Source organism: Sipha flava, unplaced genomic scaffold (genome assembly GCF_003268045.1).
Source record: "Sipha flava isolate LNK unplaced genomic scaffold, YSA_version1 194_pilon_pilon, whole genome shotgun sequence".
In the NCBI taxonomy this organism is placed as follows: domain Eukaryota; kingdom Metazoa; phylum Arthropoda; class Insecta; order Hemiptera; family Aphididae; genus Sipha; species Sipha flava.
Window position 1 is genome coordinate 419,691 of NW_020272758.1, and position 24,537 is coordinate 444,227.

Here is a 24,537-nt window from a genome sequence, read left to right on the forward strand (position 1 = left end):
CAACACTCCACCCCCCAAAATACCAGAAGAATATTATAAAAAAAAATGACCTAACTTCCAAATTTAATAATTACTTCAAGGTTTCCCACGAGACTTGCAAATACAATATATAAATATAAATAACGAGTAATAAAGCATGTCATTCTCCTCCCCGAAATGTTTTCCTGTGTTCGCCCTGAATTAAAAGCATCAATATTAAATTGATGCAAGATTAAAAAAGTATGGTTCTACAACTATCGTCAATCTGATAACAAAATCTGAAAAGATATGTCATAATTTCAGTATAAGCAATTCGGTAAAAACAACATTTTGGTTCGTCAACGTGATCGAATAGGATGTGGATCTCATCGTTAATTTTTTTTTCCGCCATGTGAATTGGGCCACGGACGGATCGTGAAGGATAATAAGAAAAGGATATAAAGAGCGAGGAAACTAAAAGTTTGATCCGTGCGCTTTTCTGCACGAATAGAAAATGTGTTTCGTAAAGAACGATAATGGATAGGAAATCGAACGATCACAAATGTTAATAAAACAATAATAATAATATATATTTTTGCAACATCACAGATCTTACATCAAAAATATAAAAATTGAGAATACAGTTTAAACAGCACCCCCGATAAGCAAAGCTTGTGCTGGGGGAGCAGTTCTTAAGAATTTAAATTAGAACAATATAATATAATACATTTGGTATTAATAAAAAACAAAATATAGGAATATAGTGGAATTTTCCTATTATAGTATTATCATTGATTATTCTATAATCAATGGTATTATATAAAATAATAAAAAATCATTGAATTTAAATGTAAATTGAATTAAAATAGCTTTATACGTATTGCACGTCGTGCCTAACATCGATCGACTGGATCGGGTCGAGGGAAGGATCGTCGAGTAGGTATCACATGTGCCAGAACACTGTTTGGAAACATAAGAAACACTAGGAACAACACACGTTCGACGGCAGTTTCCGTACACCACGACAACGTAGCTTGTACGGCCGGTGCGCACTTTGACCGATTAAAAGTCGAGCACGTTGTTGGCACGTTACACGCCCGAAACGGTGAGACGGCGCGGGACGGAGGGCACGCGGTTTGTACACAAACTTGTGGTCAAGCGGCCGTGACCGAACGGTTGGAAGACCGTCCGAACGGCGCACCGGTCACACAGGTGTTGGCGCGCGCACTGCCGACGGTCGGGTCCGGGACACGCGGAATGGAACCGGCCGCCGCGGTCGGCAAACCGCGGGACACCGCGGATGGCCGCGCGTCGCTAAGCCGCCGCGCGAAACCTCTGATGTACTTGTGTCAGCTGTACGGCATGGGCAGCTGTCGCGACGAGTTCCCGACCGCGCACCGCGTGCTCACGTTCATCAACGCGTCCGCCAGCGTTTACATATACTACACGTTGGTCGAGTACGTGAGCAAGTCGATGCCGTCCATGTTCGAACTGTCCACGATCATGTCGGTGGCCCGGCTGAACGTGCGCGGCCTGGTGCCGCCGCTGATGATCGTCTTGTTCAGCGCGTACCGCGGCCGCGTGCTGGACTTCGTGGCCGCACTCGACGACCACGTGCCGTCCGCGCCGAGCGTCCCGCTGTGGCCGTTCGCCGCGCGCTTCGTCGGCTGGCTGGCGGCCACGCTCGCGGCCGAACTGATACAGCTGTTCGTCTACTTCGACCGCGCCGGCTACGAACATTTCTTCCCGCTGTCCATTGTCCGGTTCGTCCTGACCAACTTGTGGATCGTCACGCCCGTGCTGCTGCACGTGTTGCTCGTGTCGCTGGCGTCGCGCGGCCTCCGCGACATCAACGGCCGCATCACCTCGTTCGACTCGTGGCGCGCCGACCGGTCCCGGTGGACGCGCCTGCAGCGCTCCGTAACCCGACTGACGGACACCACGTTCGGGGCCATCATCGTCCTGTTCGTCATCTTCACCATCACTGACCTCACGTTCTTCGCGTTCATCTGTCATCTTTCCTGGATAAATGGCTACTTCGCGGAACTCGTATCCTACTTGTTCCTAATGTTCGTCCGGGCCTCGTTGACCTTTCAACTTTTTCGCACGTGCCACCGCTGCAAGACCGAAGTAAATATAATTATTTGCACTTCGGCCCCGTGAGCGTAAACAGAAAAGCCCTATCGTTTAGATATTCCTTGGACGAAACTACCCACACTTTTTTTCCCTGTGGATTTTGAGGACCTTAAGCCTCGTGGCCGAGAGCGCACTACGAGCGACGACCGGAAAATATTATCACTTTAAGGTCATTCACTGGGTGGTGATTACGCAATTTTTCAACCCCATTTCACCAACATCCAACATGCTGACACCTTCTTTGACTCAATTCTTACGAATCTCTCATAAATGCCTTCCTCGTTAAAACTGAAAACCAATTTTCACGTTTTTCCTCTTCGGAACTTTAAACAATATCTTAATACATGGTCAACAAATCTTTTTTGATTTCCTTAACCTTAAATTTTACAATATCATAATCGTTTACGTTTATGACTCTCAGTCACACTTAATCTCATTTAATCACTTAAGCTCAGATGATTATTATATAATAACAACAATGATGATTTTTAACAATTATTTCACAATTCATAATGATATTACGGATATATTGTTTATTACGTCAGTTTGTAAATTTAATAATATTACAAATGATAGTTAAAATATGGGAAATACTTATTACCTATACTCAACACTTTACCGGTAACATATGTACTATTTCAATTTTAAAATAGTAATTGAATTAATTAAATTATACATTAAGATTACTTTTTGTAAAAAAAATAAACATGTATTTAATAATCATGTGAAATGAAGTAAATGTATTGAAGAGATTTTATTTATTTTTAAAATATTTAAATTTTTTTATTATATTCGATTTTTCTCTTAGCTATATTATCCCGATAAAGTGAATTATAGGTGATTTATAAAACAAATTAGTATTCTAATCTGATCGCAATGGACGCCATATTTTTTAACTGCTTATAGTGTTAAAAAAGTTAAAGTTACATGGTACTTAATCTTACTTCAGTCGTAAAACACGGACACCCCCCATTACATAGAATGTAAAATCGTGAGTGAAGTCAAAGGCATGGTGGCCAAATGATAGCGCATAGGACCATGAGTATTGTATTTTAGTTCAAAACTGTAAACGAGCTAGTGATCCATATTAACAAGGTCCTTTTATTTCTCTTTATAAACGTGTTATTGATTATTTCGCCTTTTGATAATATCGTAATTTACATAAATATTTTATTATATTTGTTATATCCTTCATTCTTTAAACACTTTATCATGTTCTTTTTAATTTATATAACAAACTTATCCTATAAGTTTGAAATATAATAAATATATTAAATTTCTAATTCTTAAATTATTATACGTAATAGATGAAAAGAACACAAACAATTTTGAGTGGAACGAAAATAACATCTCATTCCGATTATAAAGAAGTATGGACAATTAAAATATATAGTGTTGAATAAGTTCTTAAGGAAATCATTATCAATCTGATTTTAATAATATCATTATGTTTAGTTTAAACACACTTCTCTGTACATGCTACACACTGATTTCAGCTTCATGCCTTGCAGAGTCTTTGAAATAACGTATAAAAACTTAGCTACAGTAAGTATATTTTAATATTTTTTCGCAAAAAATTAACTAAAATATAATTTGTTTATTGATATTTTAGATAACTGCAATAATTGTGGCTTATTCAACTTTCCAAATACAATTTAAACATAATTAATTGAACCTTACATTATTGTAACAACTATATAAAATACAACATTTATGTAAACTCAAATATTAATACAAATATTTTTTGGTAGAAACCAACCATTTAATAATAATTGATAATAAGCTATATTAAAATACTCGATTTTTTAGTATTGTAAATAAGACTTAAAGAAAATGATTGTGATAAGGTAAAAATGTATTGGGAAAACATTCTATCTATATTTATTTTCTGTTTGTACAACTTCCGTCAAATTACGTCAAAATGTCTAATCGAATGGGACAAATATGGTCGGTTTATCAAAAAAGTCCATGACTGCACACGAGATTCGTGAATCACCTCAGTAACTTTAAGATAATATTAGTGCCACTAGAAACTAAATTACATTTTTAAATTTATTTAAACTAATTTTATTGATTTATTTCTTATATAAAATAGAACTTTAAAAATGTTATATAAAATCTAATTATATCATTAGCGTATTTTGTATCTAAAAGTTTGTTGGTCTAATATTACATTAGTATTTTGTGAATAAATAATTAAATTGATCAGTTACTTATGTTAATTGACTGATTATAACTAATTAATTTAACAATAAATCAATAAATCAATTTTATTAGTGTAAAGAAAATAATAGATACTGGCCACAAAATACTGATGTCACTGTTATTTAAAACTATTATTAGTTACAATAAAAACAATATTCATCACATTTGTCAAAAAATATTTGATTCCGAAAAAACATTCCTTTTGCTTATAACATTTATAAACTAATTTAATTTATAAACTAAACACAAACCAGCCCTTGAGTGAAAATATCAGGTAATACTATACTTAAGAGTAGATAATTATAGTAGTTTTATGTTTTGTCACGTAAGACTCATAAAAAAAACTTGTCATTAAATAATATTGGTAAATTGTACTCAGATCACCGTTTTTCGTATCCAAAAATTCACTAACACCATTATAATAAATTGATCTTAGTCAATTTTTGATATAATCACACAAACACCACCGATTTTCAAACCTAAAATGACAAATAAATTTTGAAAAAATTTTGGTTTTTCGATGACTTATTCAGTAAATTTTTTGCGAAGATTGTATATACATTGAATTTCAAACAATATTTTCACAAGATACATATAATATATAACATTAATACAAATTAAAACATCGAAAAATTAAATTTTAAACAACGATTGAAAAAAGTACATAATATTTATATATCACATGGTGTATTTGTTGAAAATTAAAAATCTAATTATAAACATGGACCATTTTTTTAGTTATACATAGTACACGGTAAAATAGAAATTCCGATTTTGCAACACTCCACCTCAACATACTCCACAACTTATTCTCCTCCTCCAAGCTGCTCCCGCCACCACAGCTATTACATTTTTCACCACCATCACTACTGACCACCATCAACACCACCAAAGTTCAGTTTTCTTTCTTTTTTTTCGGTTTTTATAACAAACGATATCTCCTGTAATTATACTTAAGGAGATTACAAGTGATTTTGCCCAACGATGTTTTTTATTTGATAATACATATGATTACGTATTTGAAAAAAAAATGAATAAGCAGCAAGTGGAAGAGAAGTTGTAGAGTATGTGGAGTGCTCTAGAATTGACATTTCTATTCTACAATATATTTTTTTATTGAAAAAAAAAATGTTTCAAATTCATATCAGTATAATAAATAAAGAAAATATTAAAATAATGATAATTAGGTATTGGAGAGTCATAAAAAACTTTCAAAGGATAAACGAAAAACAAAAGAAGATAGTTGTGATAAGACTTTTGATATCAAAAAATGTATTTATTAAACTAAGGCTATAGCAAATAAAATCAAAATATTAAAAATACTATGTTGAAAGTTACATTATTAAAGTAAAATTTAAAAATAAAATTAATTTTAATTAATTGTTCTTAAAGATAATGGAAAGAGTTACTTGTGATAAAATTATTTCTTGCATAAACAACTCAATTTCTATCACTGAAAAATTGATTGAGTTACCTTCTCCGGTTCAATCAAGAGGACTGCCTGTAATGGCCCCCATCTATCGTATACCCAAAGATAGAAAACGATTTACTTATTTGTCGTATTATCCAAAGATGGAAGATAAACCTACAAACAATTATCCTTTAGGTGTTGAAAAAACTACACGCAGATTTTCATCAAACATTATTCAAACAAATTCATCAAGCTTACCATGTAAGATATAAAATATATATATATATATATATATATATATATATATATATATATTCAATTTTGATTGCAGTTATTCAATTATAATGAAATAATTACAATTCCTTAATATAATGGATTTAAAAATTATTATAATATTCGAATCAAGTTATAATATTAGTCAAACAAAGTTATTGTAATAGGAAATCATTATATACATCTTTTGCCTCGAATAAAAAAAATTATTTTCTACGTATCAATATTTTAAAGATAGAAACGACAATTTATATAATATTTTATTTAATAGTTATTAATGATTACAATATTATTGACTTATCATAAATTAATTTTAAACACAACACAATGCATTAATTATCAAAACAAATATGAAAAACAAGATTTTTATTGGCTCATTTTTTTTTTTTTATAGCTCTCACCCAAAGATTTAAGATTCCTGAAACTCCACAAAGACCGAAGGAAACATCATTCTTAATAAAGCCGTATCATCCAAACGTATGTTTTAACTTATAATTAAAAAAAAAATAGAAATAAATTTTTAATATCTTTAATATTAATTTGTTGGTTTTTTTGCAGTTTTATCAAGACAATTATGATGATATTCTACAAAAAAGTAAAAAGACACATGCCGAGTTTAAACCAAAAAAAGAAGAAATATTGGGTAAGTCTATTCAAATATTTATAATTAATACGTCTTATTAATGTATTTTTTAAATATGTTTCAGAACCAGCGCACTATACCTACGTTTATCATACTTGGCCAGAGCCCAAAGGATATTGTCCGAAGTATATCTTAAAGAAATTTATAGTTCCTTCCAAAAATCATCGTTCCAATTTAGCCAATCCATCAAAATGATTATATATTTTGTATTTTTTTTGACTTTTTTTTGTTATTAATTTGTTCATTTTTTTACGAACATAATGTTTAAAATCAAATTTTGTAATTTATTGTCATTGAATTATAAACGTGTTAATTACATTCCATTAAAACATTGGGATTTTTAATTATTAGTACATTTTATTTCCATTGATTTTTCGTGTTCAATTTGTCTACATCATACAAATATCAGAGAACCCCGGTGACCGAAACTTCTTCCCCTATAATTATAGTGAATGTAATGCGTGAATTATATTTTGTTCATATTGTTGTCAGTGTTGGGCACAAAATACTTAAAATTTATCTTGATAAAGTAAAAATGTATTAAAGATATATAAAAGATAATATAAAAATAAAAAATAAAAAAGATGAAAACTGTATTAATTTGATTTTATTAACTATACATACAAATATATTTATATATATTATAAACATATAGGTACATAATAAAAAGTATATTTAAATACAACTACTGATTAGTGGCACTGAATAAAATTGAAACTGCCAGTTCAAATAATTAGATTTACTCACCCACCCCTTCCAATTTACCACACATTCAAATACCAAAACATTTTTTTAACAATCTTTAATAATTAAAAATGTCATCTAATATTTAATTATTAAATATACTATTTTAAATAGAAAATATTTGTCAAGTAATACATAAAAAATATATTTAAATTTTTTAATGATAGTTTTTATTTTTTTTGTTTTTAATATTTCAATTGTCTAGGGCCTAGACTCTAGGCAATTCAGTTGAACTACCTGGAGTACGTGTACCATTGTTGAACGATTATTATAGCATATTGTTGTAATCATTACTCGCGCGTCGAACTCACCCGTACTTGTCAATATGCATCGATTTCCGATTTTATCGAAAATATTATCACTGCGTAGTAACTTGGCGATTTATCATACGGTCATCCGATTCCCATTTGCATCAATATATTAAAAAATGTACAAACCTTAACATTTTGATACCTTTTGTAATTTATTACCATGTGCGAAGTAACAATATGCATTTTTATTATAACACAAGCTTCTAGCAGTTTATAACGATAAAATACAATTGTCTGTTGATTCTGCAGTTAAACTGCGTATTGGAGTTGTTTTTACTGGAAATACTTAACATCCTTTAATCTGAGCAAACCCGTCAGAGTCCTGAAATTTCTTGAAATCTGGACATATAATATACATTATTATTATAATACCTAATATAGGTACCTATATTATATAGTATAATAATATATTGTACATTTTATCCATAATTTTCCAATCAATGTTAATCAGTCTTTGAATAACATATTCCAGTTATGCGAGCAACATTCTGAATAAATCCAGAATTAAAAATCTGTTGGGAATAATTAATTGGAAATAATAATGATAATAATATTAAAATATTAAAAATAATATTCATAAATGTTTTACCCTATTTTTCATATCATAACCCCCTTAAATACATGTCTTCACACGCCTATATGTGTACCTACCGAATTGTGATGTCTAACTAATTAGGTAAAAAAAATAATAATTATGGCTGTAGAATGAATTGCGAAAATTCAAAAATTTAAATTTTTTCTTGTCTTATAACAACTCATTGGTTATAATTAAGATAAAGTGTCATCAAAATGAGATCATACAACAGATAATTATTTCTTCAGCTATCTAGATAAGATAAAAGATAATTAATTATTTATCTAGATAATGCCCTTCGCCGATCGTTATGTTCTTTGTATTTGTCTAGTGACCGTGGTTGTCACGTTTTCTTGTGTAGCTAAACAACGAAGGGGTTATACGAAACATACTTGAAACGCGGACCTCAAGTATCCAACGTTGTTTATTCGTTCCCGGTTTTGGAATAATACAGGACAAATGATGAACCAATGCCGATGCAATAAAATTTCGAAACACATTACGGCCACAGCCGAACGGTCATGGAGTGTTTGTCTACGCGCATTATGACGGTTAAAATGTCCCGGGAAGTGCCCTAACAGATGATTAGAAGCATTTTCGGTAAAAATGGCGGCGACTTTTGTCCGTGTTTACTACTCGAGCATGTTATAATATTCTTGTCAGACCGTGGTGTTCAAGATACACTATACTGCCATGACAGGCGGCGGTGCGACGAAACTTATGCTCCATAGATGAATATTTAGTCACATTCGTAGAGAGCCTTAAAATGTTTGTCTTATCTATTAGACAGATTATTAGACAAACATTTTTAGACGCTTCGACCTACTAACTAGTAGCTACTCCTACATTATTCTAGTTGAGGCACCAAATATATACAGGTAATAGAAACATACAAATATAAAATATTGAAAAGCTACTCATTTCTTTTTTTTTTATTTTAATTATATAAATCTTTTCCTTTATTACCTACAAAACATACTTAGTGAAAAATCAAATAAAACACAAGCATAACTTTCAAAACACAGACAGGTGTTAAAAAAGAACTACACAAAAGTCGATTCTAATTGGATCCGACATTAGATAAAAAAAAAAAAAACCAAAAATATTAAGGATTCACCAGATTTAAATATTACCAAATATTTTACTTGTAAATTTTGAACTTGAATTAAAGAAAAAATTTGAGTCGCCACCCTCTAGAACAGTGTTTCCCAAACTTCTTATCTTTACCGCCTACTTCCAAAAAAAATATTGTTACAAAAGTATTCAATGAAAAATGAAATTTATTATTTATAAATATATATATATAGGTACAAATGAAAAAAAATATCTTAATGAGATGGATATGGTTGGTGTTTTGCTAGAAGTTCATTGATATTAGGTATGATTTTCGTAAACAGCATTCTGTACCCACAATTCTGTACATTCTGTACCTATAAGTACCCACAATTAGTTGTTTGTAACGGTTGTCTTTTTTTAGTTAGTAGAATGGTTACTGCACTAAATCCACGTTCAATCAAGTAGAATATGTTCACTGTATAAGTATTTATGCCTATATATGTTACTGACAATATGTATAATCCGGTATTTTGCAAAATACCAAAAATCACTCGGCAATATACATAATACGACCTTTACCTAGGTATTATGTATAATGCCAATCGTGGAGTAAGCAATATGAAAAAAACTAACAAAATTGGACATCCCCTATTACCAACGACTTCACTTGCCGTTTATCATAAATGTGCGTTCACGATTTAACGCAATAAAGATTAATATTCTTTTACTACCTACTATAATAATAATTCTGAGATTCAATATTGAACGTACTAATAATTTTATTACAATATCGTAATTTTTTTCGTCATTTTCGTGTCTCGTTTTGGTGTTACAACTATAGTATATGCATACGATTTATATGAAGTCAAATTTTTATAACCAACTACAATTTTTTTTTTTTAAATTTGGCCACTAATACTAGTTTTTTATCTGATGAATAGTATAATGAGTTGATAAAAATTGAATCCACGAGAATTGGCCAAGGGTTTTTAAAATGTGTTTGTAAGTCCAAGTGTCAAAATAAAAAGTGTGTTTGCTTTTAAAAATAATATTTTTTGTACCTACTTCAAAATGTCACTTTTCTACAACATGTTATAATAAGTAAATAGTAGTTTAAGTAAAATATTTTTATAATAGTAATAATATAATAATAGATAAAAATTAAATGTTGTCTGTAATATGAGTAATAATGTATAGTAATTATAAAAATCTTAATGTAATATAATATATAATAAAATGTTTTGTACTTTGCCTAAAAAAAAATTGGTATTTTGCATAATGCCTAGGTATTTTATAAAATACCTAGGTTATATGTAAAATAATATTGAAAATCATATGTTATATTTACTTTGCCTAACATGGATTGGCAATTTGCATAATGCCTAGGCACTTTACAAAATATCTGAATTATCCATATTTCCGATAACATATATATTTATATATATTTATTAAATGTTAAAGAAATTGCTATTTATTATATTGTATTATATTGTTCGTTTTGAACCTTCTTAATATTTTCATATTTTAGATGATAACCATATTTTGAATTTCCGTGGGCTTTGATAGCATTAATTTAAAATGTATAAAAAACAATAATTATGCCGACCTTCGAAGCTGGGATCTGAACGTCGAATAGACGAATCTCAACTAAGGACCCGCCTTGCATCTTATCTTATTTGTCGTATATCTTGAATCTTACATACTTAATCCGTATGTTATAGTATAGATTTTAGAATATAATAATATAATAATATAATATGATATAAGTATTTTCATAATATTCTAAAATCAATATACTTATATGTTTATGTCTAATTATGTGTTGTTAATTTTATTTACAAATAAAATATAGACTGATAGTACAACGTTTGAAGTGTTTGAATGTCGTAAAGTGCGAAAACATGATACAACTATGATGGAACTCTACGTACCATCAAAAATCCAAATGAGTTTTACTATAAAAATAGTTATAATTTAAAGTTATTAGTTTAATAGTTATAGTTTTAAGTCAATACTGCTCTCGCAGCCATTTGAGATTTGAATGCCCGCGCCATGGGATCGGCGCAGATGTTTTGTGGGACGAAACGACACAGGATTGCTCTGTCGTATGGTACGACCCTTTTAACGGTAACGATTGGTCCGGTATAGATAGCGCTGCGACGTTCTTTTGTTGAACCAATGATAAGGGTCTCTTTATCATTAAAATGTTCTAACTTTCTTTTGGTTTTTAACATTTTCAGTAGACTTTTATTCCATTAAATTTTTTTTGATTATAGTTAAACAAGAATCGAAATTTGCTTTTTCATTCTTAATAGTAGAAGCCAGTTCATTTATAAATATTCATCCGTCTAGTTTGCCAATCCAATTTTTATCATAATTATGATTAAATTATATTCTTTAAAGCAGCATAAAAAAGACGGAGAATCTCCGAAATCTGGCAATCAAAAAAAAGCATCTGCTGCTCATCTTAGAATAACAAAAGGTAAACGTATACAAATCATACTCGTTCTTTACTTCACTTACTCTTTATTACTAATCTACCATTAAATTAACCAATTTTATTATTTGTCTCAACACTAACCTCATTTACCTTGTACTATTATCGATAGGAAATTGACGCGTTTCCTGATTACCTTTGAATGTTTCTAATAAGTAATATTTTTACTTAATATTACGCCCAATAGTTATTCATTAATTGGTAAAAATGTCACAATTGATTTTAGTCTGCTATAATTACAATAATCTTATGTTATACAATTATATTTTAGTTCAGTGTTAGCTAAGGACTTTTTTCTAACCTTAACATTTTAAAGTTTACACTTAAAATTAAAATAATAATAACTATTAAAAGTATGGCAAAGTATTCTGACATTTTGTATTAAAAATATTGAAATAATAGTTTAGAATCATGAATTAATAAGTTTAAATTTGTTTAAACTAACAAGTTATTAGCACCTTATAAAAAAATAATTAATGTGCTGAAATTAAATAAGTAAAATTCACAACTCTAACAATCACAACTATTTAATTGATCTTACTAAATTATGTTTTAAAACTTACTAGTCCTGAATACTTTTATCATTAGTGTTTACTTTACTTTTGAAATGTTTATTTTGTCTATCGATTTATTATTCTTCATGCTATTTATTCAAAATTATGATTTATATTATCGATTATTCTAAATTTACATATTGATAAATCATCTTTACACTATTGGTTAGAATGTTCAATTGTTTTAGTTTATTATAGTGTTTAACATGATGTATAATAATTGAATAACTTTTATTAAATAAATGATGTGTAAGACAAATTGCTAATAAAAATCAAAACAAGTATGATCAATTTATATATTTACCTGATGTATATTCAAATATTTTGAAATTATATAATCTCTATATACATAAATATTAATGTAGATCTATTTTTTTTTAATTTCGTTGTTTAATAATTTACAGTTGTATAATATATTATATATATATATGTGTGTGTGTTTGTTCTCAATATACATTCTAATTAGTATTTTTAATAATTATTCATTTTTAGATTTGAACGAACTTACTCTACCAAAAACATGTATTACTGAATTTCCTGACCCAGACGATTTATTAAATTTCAAATTAACCATCTGCCCTGATGAAGTAAGCTTAGTATTAATATGATACAAATTCTATTTTAAAACATGATATTTTTAGGGATCATATAAAGGAGGCAAATTCAATTTTAGTTTTAAAGTTGGAATCAACTATCCACATGAACCACCCAAAGTAAAATGTGAGACAACTGTTTACCATCCAAACATAGATCTCGATGGCAATGTGTGTCTTAACATATTACGAGAGGACTGGAAACCAGTATTGACCATCAACAGTGTCATTTATGGATTGCAGTATTTGTTCTTGGTAATTTTAATTATTCAACCAGGTTAATACATTGTAAAAAAAAAAAAAACTTGTTTTATAGGAACCCAATCCAGAAGATCCACTGAATAAAGAAGCTGCAGATGTCTTACAAAATAACAAAAGATTGTTTGATATAAACGTTCAAAAAGCGATGCGTGGTGGATTAATTGGCAATACATATTTTGAGAAATGCTTAAAATAACAATAAAAGATTTGTCCTACTTGGATAATGTGGCTAATACGTTATTAAGGATTGATCTTTTTCGTACTAATTTTGTATGAAATAAATAATGTAATATTCTTATATCGTAATATTAATTTTGTCTTTGAATTTTAAAATTGTCTTTAATTTGATAAAAATAATTCTAGAAAATAGTAATAATTTTTAAATTCATACAACAAAGCTGTGGTTATTATTTTATTTTGACCATTTTAGGATATAAGTTGGTAATAATAATATATAATAAGTATCAACAGTTATAATTTAAATTATAATAACAACATGTTGTTTAATTGGTTTAGATGATTTTGTATATAGTTTGAACATACAATAATAATAATGAATAGTAATAGCAAAATTGTTTTTGTCATAATATATTTGTCGAGTTACCGGCCAAAAGCAAACGGCGAGTTATTGCTGTTACTAAAACTAAATGTGGCTGGAACAGTTGCTTGGTCAAATTTAAAACCTGAAAAGAAAAAAAAAATTAGAAGATTAAAAATACATACACAAAATGTAACGCATTCAAAATTATACTAAAATACTTATTTTGCCAATAATAATTAATACCTCTATTATTCTCTACAAATAGAAGTTTCACAGAGTAGTTCTATAAATATAAACAATATCAAATATTCAATTTTTCTAACAATCGAGCACTAATACAATAAATTTGTACTAGTTTAATGACAATCATTAATAATTTACGTTGTATTATATTATTAAAAAAAAAAAATATTCTAATAAACTAAACCCCATCATTTATTAAAAAATTGATTATATATAAGGACACATTTTTAGGAAAAATGGTTAACTAATTAAACAGATTTATACAGTTTGAAAATCATTATTTTAAAAGTTATAAAAATAATATTAATTGTATTTAAACTAAAACTAGACATAACTAGGGGGGTAAAAGGTCTTTAGCATTCCTGAATTCAAATTTAATACCCCTGGTTTATTTTAAAATTAATCTATAATAATTTAAGTGCAATACAATAATTTAATTTTCAACAATTTTAGCACTTCCAATATTTGGTCTCCAAGTGTGCCAATTAGAACATAACTCAAGTGATTTTATACGTAAAAATTTTTAAATATACTTTTATATTAATTTATTTATTAAATGGTATCTTACCTGAACAAATGAAAATTAACATTGCAGAGAAAAGAGAGAGAGAAAAACCAAAAAAGGGATGGTTAAATATGATTGAGAATGATATAAGAGCCATTGATGTGTGTGTAGGGGATATAGAAAATTGAGACAAATGGAGGTTCAGGACAAAGGTGGCCAACTCCAAATAGTTGGGGAAAAGGCGAAGGAGAAGAATATGATACCCTAGTTAAGTGATTCCCAAACTATGCACCGCGGTGCCCTAGGGGCACCGTGGTCTACATATGGTTCATAACAAATAGTTTAAAATGTATAAAATTTGTTTTTCCTTATTGTTTTCGTAAAAACTTTATAGTAAATAATGTGATATTTTCTACTGTATATTCGGATATCCTCATTTTAACCATATAATAATTTTAAATAATAGTTATAATCATAATAATTTTTATTTATTTATTTTTTAAGTTTAAAAATGCATTAATTTATAATTAAGTTAAATTTCAATAAAATTAATAAAATTGGTTATCAATAGGTTTTTTTTTTGTTCTGTAATGTTCACAGCATGGCACCGTGGGTAAATTGGGTTCAAAGAAAGGCACTGCTGAAAAAAAAGTTTGGGAACTACTGCCCTAGTTCAACTTACCAACAAATTAAATAATTAAAGGAGTGTTTAAATAGTTAACTAAATGAACTTATATATTATACAATACCTGCTAATTTTTCTTTCTTTTTGTTTTCTACTTCAGCACGTCGCTGTTCAGCTAAGACCATGATTTCATTTATAGATTTTTGTTGGTCACTGTTTAAATGATTAGTAAGTGCCGAATACCAAGCAGGGTCATTTTGCTGTATGCTCAATAAAACAGTCTTAAATAAAATGTAAACATCGAGTGATTCATCAGCATTATTATCATCTGCATCTAGTGGTGTAGTATAAACTTCGAGCATTGTCTCTTCAGGTGGTTCATAGTCATCATCATCACTATCACTATCATCTTCAGTACCACTAATCATATTTAAATTCTACAATAAAATAAAAAAATTTATTATTAATCAATCATCATTAAATCAGCCAATTTTATGGACATACAGGCAATAATGTTTTTCTCTTATTATCGTTAGTATATGTCAAAGATTCATCAATTTCATCTTCATCCGAGGCCAATTCTATTAAAAATAAAAACTATTTAATTATCATTCCAAAACAAATGTATTCATTTTAACTAATATTACCATTTTCAGTATCTGTGTCTTCTTCTTCGCTAGATTCTTCATCTTCCGTAGCATCTTTATCTAATTTTGTAAATTAAATAATTAATTTTAAAATCTAAGTTGAAATAAATTTGATTATGCTTACTATTATATGCACGGTTAAGACCATCAAATAACATGAGCATTGAAGGCACTATTTGAGTGGCATGTTCATTTACAGCAATAGGACGATTTGGAGACAATGCCATTAATGTGAGTAAACCCATAACACAAAGTTTTCGATCATGAATTCTAAAACACATAAAATAAAATATTAGCAGACTATTAACATGTACAGTTAAATTTGTCATTTGAATATTCATTAAACAATATAAATTAGTTATCATTTAAATATCATGAGTATTAACAGTATAAATAACTTGCATGAGTATAAATTCAATTAATTATACTATATAAAGAATAAAAAGAATCATTAGAACACATGTAGTAGATATAATTTTTTACTGAAATTAGTTTAAATGATATACTGGCAATTAGTAATAAATATCATTGTAATATATTCTATATAATTTTTATTCGATTACTACCAAGTATAATTGAAAAGGCGCCTAAAAGAATTGTATAAAATTTAAGGCATTCATTGATAAATTACTTCTCAAGACAGTGAATCTACTGTAAACATTTTATTTTACTTTCCCTTATAGATTTATTTTTTTTTTAATATGTTCCAAATTGCAATATATAATAATGACAAATGAAGGGTAAGCAGGAATAACATGTTATTTAGCAATTCGTACATATTAGATAAATGACTAAAAAATGAAAAATGTATTATACATTTATTTAAATGTTATCTAAAACACACATAGAGTATTATAACATAATAGATTTTTTTTTTTTATAAATTGACCATTATTTTGTTCATTTATAAATTAACTTCAACTAAATTATTTCAAATGTATGTTTCACAATCGTGATATCTATACACCGCGCGGCGTTTCAACTTACTGTGAACAGTGAAGTTTATACACAAAAATATTTTAGGAATTTTATGATTTTTAAAATAGATTGATATTGCTTCATAGCAATTTATTCCTCAAAAATATTACACAACACGTTATTCCCACCCACTCTTCATTTCTTTTTTTTAATGATAATTATTTTTAATTACTGTTTTTGCCTTTCCCCCAGACTAAGAAACATACTTCCAGGTTGGAAAACACTGCTACCTTATAAGTTGAAGATATTAATACTTAGAAAACTTAAAGAAAATAATTGTGCTTATATAATCAAAGTCAATTGCAACAGTGTTTAAATTTTTAGATATTTAGATGTTGCTCATTTAAACTTACCCGAAAAAGCAATCTGTATCCAGTAACCATTGTCGAATAAAATGTACAGAAATGGATTCAGGTGTTGATATAGACGATTGCAATTTATCTAAAGTTTCAAATAACAAATGAGGATTGTAATAAATAGCAGCTACAATCACTTGAAGGCACATTGCTCGTAATTCGGATGATTTAATTTCTCTGACCAATCGCTGCAATGCTATTTCAACAATAGGTGGTATACACTATAAATATGGAAATAAAAATATAATTTTATATATTTATAAATATAATTTTGATAATTATTTATAACAAAACATTAACAATTACTTGATCAATACGGCCTTTGCATTGTAACACAATAACTTCTAATAGCTTTGCTGCGTGACATTCAGCTTCTTCACCAGATTCAGATGTTAAAACCTAATTTAGTAATAATAATTTTAATTAAAAAAGAAAATCACACAAAAAATTGTGAAGAAACTTACAACTTTACACATGTTGAATATTATTAACATATAATTCTCATTAGAAATAAATGTTTCCATTCCAACAGTAACATAATTATGAAGACAAGGCATCATATCGACAAAATAATCTACTCCATCATTTTGAAAGACCTAAAAACATTTGATAACTTTAAAAATATATGTAAATACAAAGTATAATATTTAGTATTATCATAGCTTACTGAATAGATTAATTCCAAGACTTTCCACATATTAGGAGATAATTGTGTATTGGTCAAATCACATACTAAATTTAAGGCTTCTTCATAATATTCTAAAATAAATAATATATAATTAAAAATATATATTTACTGATTCATTGATTCATGACTTACCAATACCAGTATCAGGTGTTGTAAATATATGTACTATAACTTCCAAAACAATTGGTTCGAGAGCTGCTAAAGTTTGAGGTTGCTCATCATTAACACTCAAAATAGTTTCTATACAACTTAAAATACTCATACCAGTAATTTCTTTCTTATCATTCATGTCATCTGACTGTAGAACTTGGAGGAAGGTTTTTACCTATATTTAAAGTAAAGTTTTTTTTTTTTAGTAAACATAGAAATATATCATAAACCAAGAAAAAGACTAATAATAATAATTAACTATACTGATTTATTTCAATGAATATATAATTTTTTACCTAAATTGAATAGCACCATAATTCATTAACTATAAGAATTGAAATATTAAAATTGAATTTAAAGACTTTAAACATTTAAATTAAATTAAACTTTTAAACACTTTTAACTAATAAAAAATATAAAGTAATATGTCTTCCATATATTTAAGTCTAAATAATTCTAATTGAATATAATTCTATTGAATATAATTCTATTGAATATAGAACCAAATTTGATGACTAATTCATAAAAAAAAAAAAAAAACAATTGGCTAAAATAATTAAGAAATTAACAATAACTTTATTACAATAAAAATAAAATACCGAACAAGAAATTAAATTGAAATACTAAAATTATTTATTTTATTTTATTTTATTTTTTTAAATATAGACTTTATAAATAATTTCATCAAATCTGTCAAAGGTAAATGCATTAAATATTATACTTAATGGAAGCACAATACTATAATGTATACGCAGGATTAATTAAAATTAAAACATTTATACTACATATTATTTTGTGTAGTGTATAAATTGAAAAAAAATAAAAAAACACAAGCCTAAATTAATTTATACTTCAGAAATGATATATAATTAAAATATTCAATAACATTTATAAAAGATAAATATAGATAACTAATGGTTAAAGTAATAGTTTCCAAGAAATTATAGTTTAGATTAATATTATATATTTATCATGAGTCATGAAAAATTATTTCATTTAATAAAGCTGACTCAATTTGAAGATGTTTTAAATAAATAATTAGTATAATGATATACAATAAAATAATCATATAATATAATAAAACAACATACCAAATTTTGACAAATATCATACATAATAGGTGCAAGTTTATCATAGTAAATTGCAATAACTTTTTGCACAACACTAGTTATATCATCATTTTCAGTTTCTTTTAGTACATTTAGAAGTTCTAGTACAATTTCTTTTATCTGTTGATAAATTATTGCATTAAAAAATTAGTAAATTTACTTAAAACTTGTAAAATACTTGAGGCTCTAAAAGAGGTTCAACTACTTCTTCAGCAATTAATAAGGCTTGAATGGCTAGACCAGCTTGAACTTTAACTGGGAGTTCTTTATCACTTAATAAAGCATTAGAGCAGAGTGCTGTTAAATCTTTCCAAATGTTACTATTACTAATTTTTACATCACACACATGTTGTATAAACCAACAAGCCTATAAAGTAAGAATCACAAATACATAAAATAATATTACTTAAATTAAAATAAATTTAATACATACTCTAGCTCTTAAGTGACCATGTGGACTTTGAAAAACTGGGAATACATGTTGATAAAGCATACTATCTACTTGATCTTTATACAATTCTTTTTTAAATATAACATCAGCTAATGCGCCGAGCTATAAAATAATTAATCAATAAACAATTAGTACATTATAAAAAATAAAATAAAAATATTCACCATATGAAGAGCTCCATCTTTTTGAGAAGGTGTAGCATCATTTGAAGTTATAACACCAACAATAAACTGAACAGCTTTAGGTAAAATACCTTTACGTTTTTTACATGCTGAATGCAATGTTGTTTGAGCAGCCATTACAGGAGATATCAAATCTTCAAAAATGTCTATTCAAAATTATAAATTATTATCTAATAATTCAATTACATAAACATAAATAATATTACCAAATTTCTGAGAAATATATTCATGTGGATCAGATTCCCATAATTCTTGATCAGCTTCTGAATGACACATAAGAGGAAAAATGATGTCCTGGATAATAGCTGGTATATGTGGTTTTATCATTTTCCATGTATGTGCAATACTAATACTGAAATTAATAAGATTGATAAATTTTAGCAATCATATAATACTATTAGATGGTTAAATAAAAATTTTAAGAGGATTTAAAAAAAAAGCAAACATTTAATAACAAAAAAAATCATGGGTAAAGTAATCGTGAATTAGAATATTAACTATTTAACAAAAGTCTAAGTGATAGTGTGCAGACATTTCAAAGTCAATGCTATGTTTCTATATTTTAAGAAAATTTGGTTTAGACAGTACTATTATAACGAACCCAGACATCTCGGCATGGCAATTTCAGCGTGCATTCAATTCTTTTTGACTTATATTCTTTAATTTGATTTTTGCTATAAACATGCTGTATGCCATAGTATAGTATATAATTATAAACACGCTACATAAATGATATTTATGTAAAATTATTATGCGATACGACATCGGCCGACAATAATAATAAAAGATAATAATGATAATAATGATTATCCCTCTATATATATAACCTAACAGAAATAAAATTAAAATAAACTAATGACAACTAATATTATAGGCTATCCCCTTTAAAAAACTAATAATGTCATGATTGTTATAATTATTTACAAGTTTTTTTATTCTTTTATCTACATCAATACACTTCTTTTTTTTCCGCAGGGGACTTTTTCCAGCTTCTAATTGATTATAAAATGTATCAAGTCCAGACAATACTTTTCTCAAACAAGAAATGAATGTCTATAACATTAGATGCTGCACACTCATTTGTAAATTAGGTCGCCTGTTAGCTGCCTCGGCATAGTTGTTAGTTCCTATTTAAAAATCAAATTCAAAAATATAAGTCTAAAAGAATTGAATGTACGCCAAAATGGGTCTACACCGAATTGGGTTCACACCAAAATGGTATACGCCGAGATGTCCAAGAACGCTATTATGAACATTCATCCATTCTGAAGATAAAACCTACAATAGGCAATAAGACACAACAAATCCTCAAAAACTATAGAATGTGTTGTTTGAAAAGATTGCTGCTAGCGAATTATATATATTACTGTACCAACAAAAGCATACTCAATAAAATAAGTAAACACAGAAAGATTACTCAAAAACTTGATATACTCTTGAAATACTCAAAAACATTAAAGACGATAGAAAATATTTGGTCAAAATGGAAGCATGAAAACAAACTAGTTTATAGAATAATTTAAGATAAAATTAAAGAAACCAAAGATGTCCAAGAAAAATTATTTCGGATGCTAGACTATTAAGCTACACATAACTAAAGAGGATAACTGGAAATAGAGAAGAATAAAGAGCAGATATCATACTGTAAAACCAATCATAAGGTTAAATACATGAAGTGAGAATCTCCTCAATAACTTAAGAAACCTACATTTAGAAAATATACAAAATACATATATGTACAAGAGGTAAATTGAAAGTTCACTAATTTTAATTTCATCAATCTAATGTAAATTTAATAACTCTTTGAGTAAATAAAAATATAAATTAATAAATTCAAAATATTTTTATAGTGGAACACCTTGAAAAAAAAGCATAAACAAAATATAAACAGTTAATGCACATAATAACATTTGCTATAATAACAATTTTAATATTAAGTAGAAAACATAAAAAAAATAATTCATACCATTGGTTCAAATAGTTTAAGCCCATTTGCATAACTCTAGGAGGGACATATACTTTATTTCGATATTGATCTAAAATTCTTAAAACAATTTCTATAACTCCAGTTGAAAAAGTTTTTACATAAAATGTAGCAAAGTGTACATATTCTTGAGCCACACTTCCTGGACTTCCAAACCTAAAAATTAATATTACGTAAATCATTTATGTCAACTACTAAATGATGTACCTTTTACAATTTACCTTTCAAAAATTCTATACATAGTATGCAAAGCCCATTTCTTAACTTTCCACCAAGGTAACTGATCTCTTTCACTAGGTTCACAATGGTTGACTTCTTCTGGAACTGGATTACATAAAACTATGCTCAATATTTCCATCCACTTGGTAAATGTTGTTTTTTCCATAAGGTCTGGACTTAATGTGAACTACAAAGTAAAAATTAATATTTGATATAGATAATAAATCAATGAATCACTATGAATGACTTAACAATAACAAGGAAATTAAAATAAAGTTACCTTATTATGCTAATGATATATCTATGTATTTATGTATACCTGTATGAGTTTGAAATAACTTTTAACTATAGTTTTCTGCAATGCAACTGAGTCAGCTGTTGAATTACTAACTATGTGAGCCATGACATTATATACACCAGGAAGCAATACTTTAACCGCACCATGAATAGGAGACTTATCTGCTTTTTGGTACTCAAAAGCTTTCACTAAAGCTGAAAAACCAACAATACCAGCCAACCAATAAGATGAATTATCACTAATTAGATATGCATTGATTTTATCAACAACGTTAGTCCAACGCCCAGGAAAATCATGTTTCATTATTGTCACTAAGCAAACAGTTAACTGTGCTCTAAAAAAAAATTAATAATCACATTAGTACACAATACCTATATAAACAAATGAGTATAAAAATAATTACCGTAATAATTCTGGAACTTGAACCAAAACATCTAGAATAGTATCTCTAACTATTGCTCGGTCTTGTTCATGAACTGTAAATTTATTAGGTTCATCTTCACGAGTTGCCCAACTTTGGTATATTAAATTTTTTAAATATATAGCACCTAGAAAATAAATTTATGAAAAATGTATACAATCTAATTTTATCTTATCAACAAATTTATATTTCTTACTAGCTTGTCTAGTAGACATATCAATATCTGAAGTGAGAACAATTTGCAATAGAGCTGGACCAAATCCAGCAATTTTGTGGATCTATAAATAAATAAAATAATGGATCCATAAGAATAATTTACGACTTCATTGCACTTATTTGATAGGATGACTATTTTGAATTGAAATAATGAAATACTCAACGGTTATATATTTTAAGTTGGGATATATATTTGTTATTAAAATAAAATAAATAAAAGAACTATTTGAATGGCGTATAAATATAAATAGAATATTACAAAATATTAAAAGGATTTACTTATAATAAAGAATAAAGTGATATGATATCAACAGGTGGGCCATGAAAATTAAGTTTAAATATTTTGAAACAGATGGAAGATAAAGGTTATCTTGTTAAATGTTCATTTTATATTCAATAAACATTAGTTAATAAGGTTTTAATAATAAACTGAAAATACTGTTGGTATCATCAAATATACATTTCAGATAATTACACTACGCAGCATAAAAAATCAGTCTCTTATAACTACACCAATAACACAACTGTTATGTCAATAAGAACAATCTATGATTTTGTAAGAAATGTACGCGAATTCAGACTTTTCAGTGAAATTTAAATAAAACGTTCGAATTTTGTTCACCAAAATCACTTAACAATGAGATCACATAATAAATACGGACAGTAGCACAACGGTGATCAAGAGCAACGAACCGTATAAAGGCCAAGAACCGTTTTGGACAAAACACGATGAAATGGCAAGGTTGGGACGGACCAGCTGAAAATGCGTCACGCGTAACAGCGATCCGAAGTGCGCAACCGATCCCCGCAGGGCTTTCGGGTTTTAGAGTGTCATTCGCAACACACCCCGGCGAGACATTATAGCCATAACCACACGGGGCCGTCGTGTTATCAGTGGTCATCGCCGTCACATCAAATTACGGGTAATGTGCTCCTCGAACGGGAGGCCGGACGAAAATCACCGTCAAAGGGACCGCTACAATGGACGGAACGCACCGAACACGCGTGCGGTGTTTTCACATAACCTTCAACCGTGAGCGTGCGGAGTCGCGCGCGCAACGAGCATGGTGGTGGTGCGGCGCGGAGCGCACCGTAAGCCGGGACGAACCGCATACACTGAAAAGCATGCTTACGCGCTGCAACTGCTCCTCTGCCTCGCTCCTGTGCGGCTGGTACAGCGTGGCGTTTAGCAGGGCGGTGAGCTTTTCGATGTCCATCGTGGCAGCTCAGGTGCGGGTGTATAGCGGCAAAGGCGGCGAGTTCGTGTCCGCCTAACCGGATACGTTGTTGCGATGCGCACACGTAGCAAACTAAATCGGTAGATGCGTGTTGAGCTCGCTCGCCGTGTGCGTGTGCGTATCAGTGTGTGTGTGTTTGTGTGTGTGTGTGTGTGTGTGTGTGTGTGTGTGTGTGTGTGTGTGTGTATGTGTGTGTGTGCGTGCGTACGGTGGCTCAATTCGAACGAATCACGTGACGTGATGAAAATCGCATTTTGTTTCACCGACAATCGCGGCCCAATAGACAACCGCCATAATGGAAATTATTTTTTTGTTTACTTTTTTTTTTTTTATCAACAGTGCTTCCCGAGTTAAAAAAAAAACCACTACCAAAATAAATGATCTACTGATACCACGTGTGTGCGGCCTGCCGGAGACTTTTCGCTCGCCGCCTGTCGGTCGCACTGCCTGAAGGTCATCATCGAATGATA

General features: G+C 29.0%; 3 protein-coding genes across 4 annotated transcripts; 2 read left to right on the forward strand and 1 right to left on the reverse strand.

The window, feature by feature from the left end:
• The first annotated feature begins 1,241 nt into the window (after positions 1-1,241).
• Positions 1,242-5,982, forward strand: LOC112681682. Its single transcript, XM_025551965.1, has 4 exons — positions 1,242-2,088; positions 3,402-3,464; positions 3,550-3,639; positions 5,692-5,982. Exons 1-4 carry the CDS (start codon positions 1,297-1,299, stop codon positions 5,980-5,982), a joined length of 1,236 nt encoding a protein of 411 aa, XP_025407750.1. The 5' UTR covers positions 1,242-1,296.
• A 5,547-nt stretch (positions 5,983-11,529) lies between these two features.
• On the forward strand, positions 11,530-13,456 carry LOC112681672 (NEDD8-conjugating enzyme Ubc12). The gene is made up of 4 exons (XM_025551953.1): positions 11,530-11,793; positions 12,855-12,949; positions 13,004-13,210; positions 13,272-13,456. Exons 1-4 carry the CDS (start codon positions 11,691-11,693, stop codon positions 13,410-13,412), a joined length of 546 nt encoding a protein of 181 aa, XP_025407738.1. The 5' UTR covers positions 11,530-11,690; the 3' UTR covers positions 13,413-13,456.
• Positions 13,457-13,674: 218 nt separating this feature from the next.
• LOC112681660 (importin-7) lies at positions 13,675-24,339 on the reverse strand. Of its 2 annotated transcripts, none has more exons than XM_025551932.1 (21): positions 23,945-24,339; positions 22,810-22,891; positions 22,596-22,740; positions 22,214-22,526; positions 21,897-22,081; positions 21,658-21,831; positions 19,898-20,043; positions 19,674-19,837; positions 19,492-19,611; positions 19,237-19,425; positions 19,041-19,178; positions 17,932-18,124; positions 17,779-17,870; positions 17,576-17,707; positions 17,418-17,510; positions 17,109-17,332; positions 15,902-16,047; positions 15,778-15,837; positions 15,635-15,711; positions 15,255-15,567; positions 13,675-13,899 (listed from the first exon to the last, which is right to left on the reverse strand). In XM_025551932.1, exons 1-21 carry the CDS (start codon positions 24,044-24,046, stop codon positions 13,817-13,819), a joined length of 3,171 nt encoding a protein of 1,056 aa, XP_025407717.1. In that variant the 5' UTR covers positions 24,047-24,339; the 3' UTR covers positions 13,675-13,816. The 2 variants fall into 2 exon arrangements, with proteins under 2 accessions (XP_025407717.1, XP_025407718.1); XM_025551933.1 differs by having other exon boundaries at positions 23,963-24,046.
• Positions 24,340-24,537: the final 198 nt, after the last annotated feature.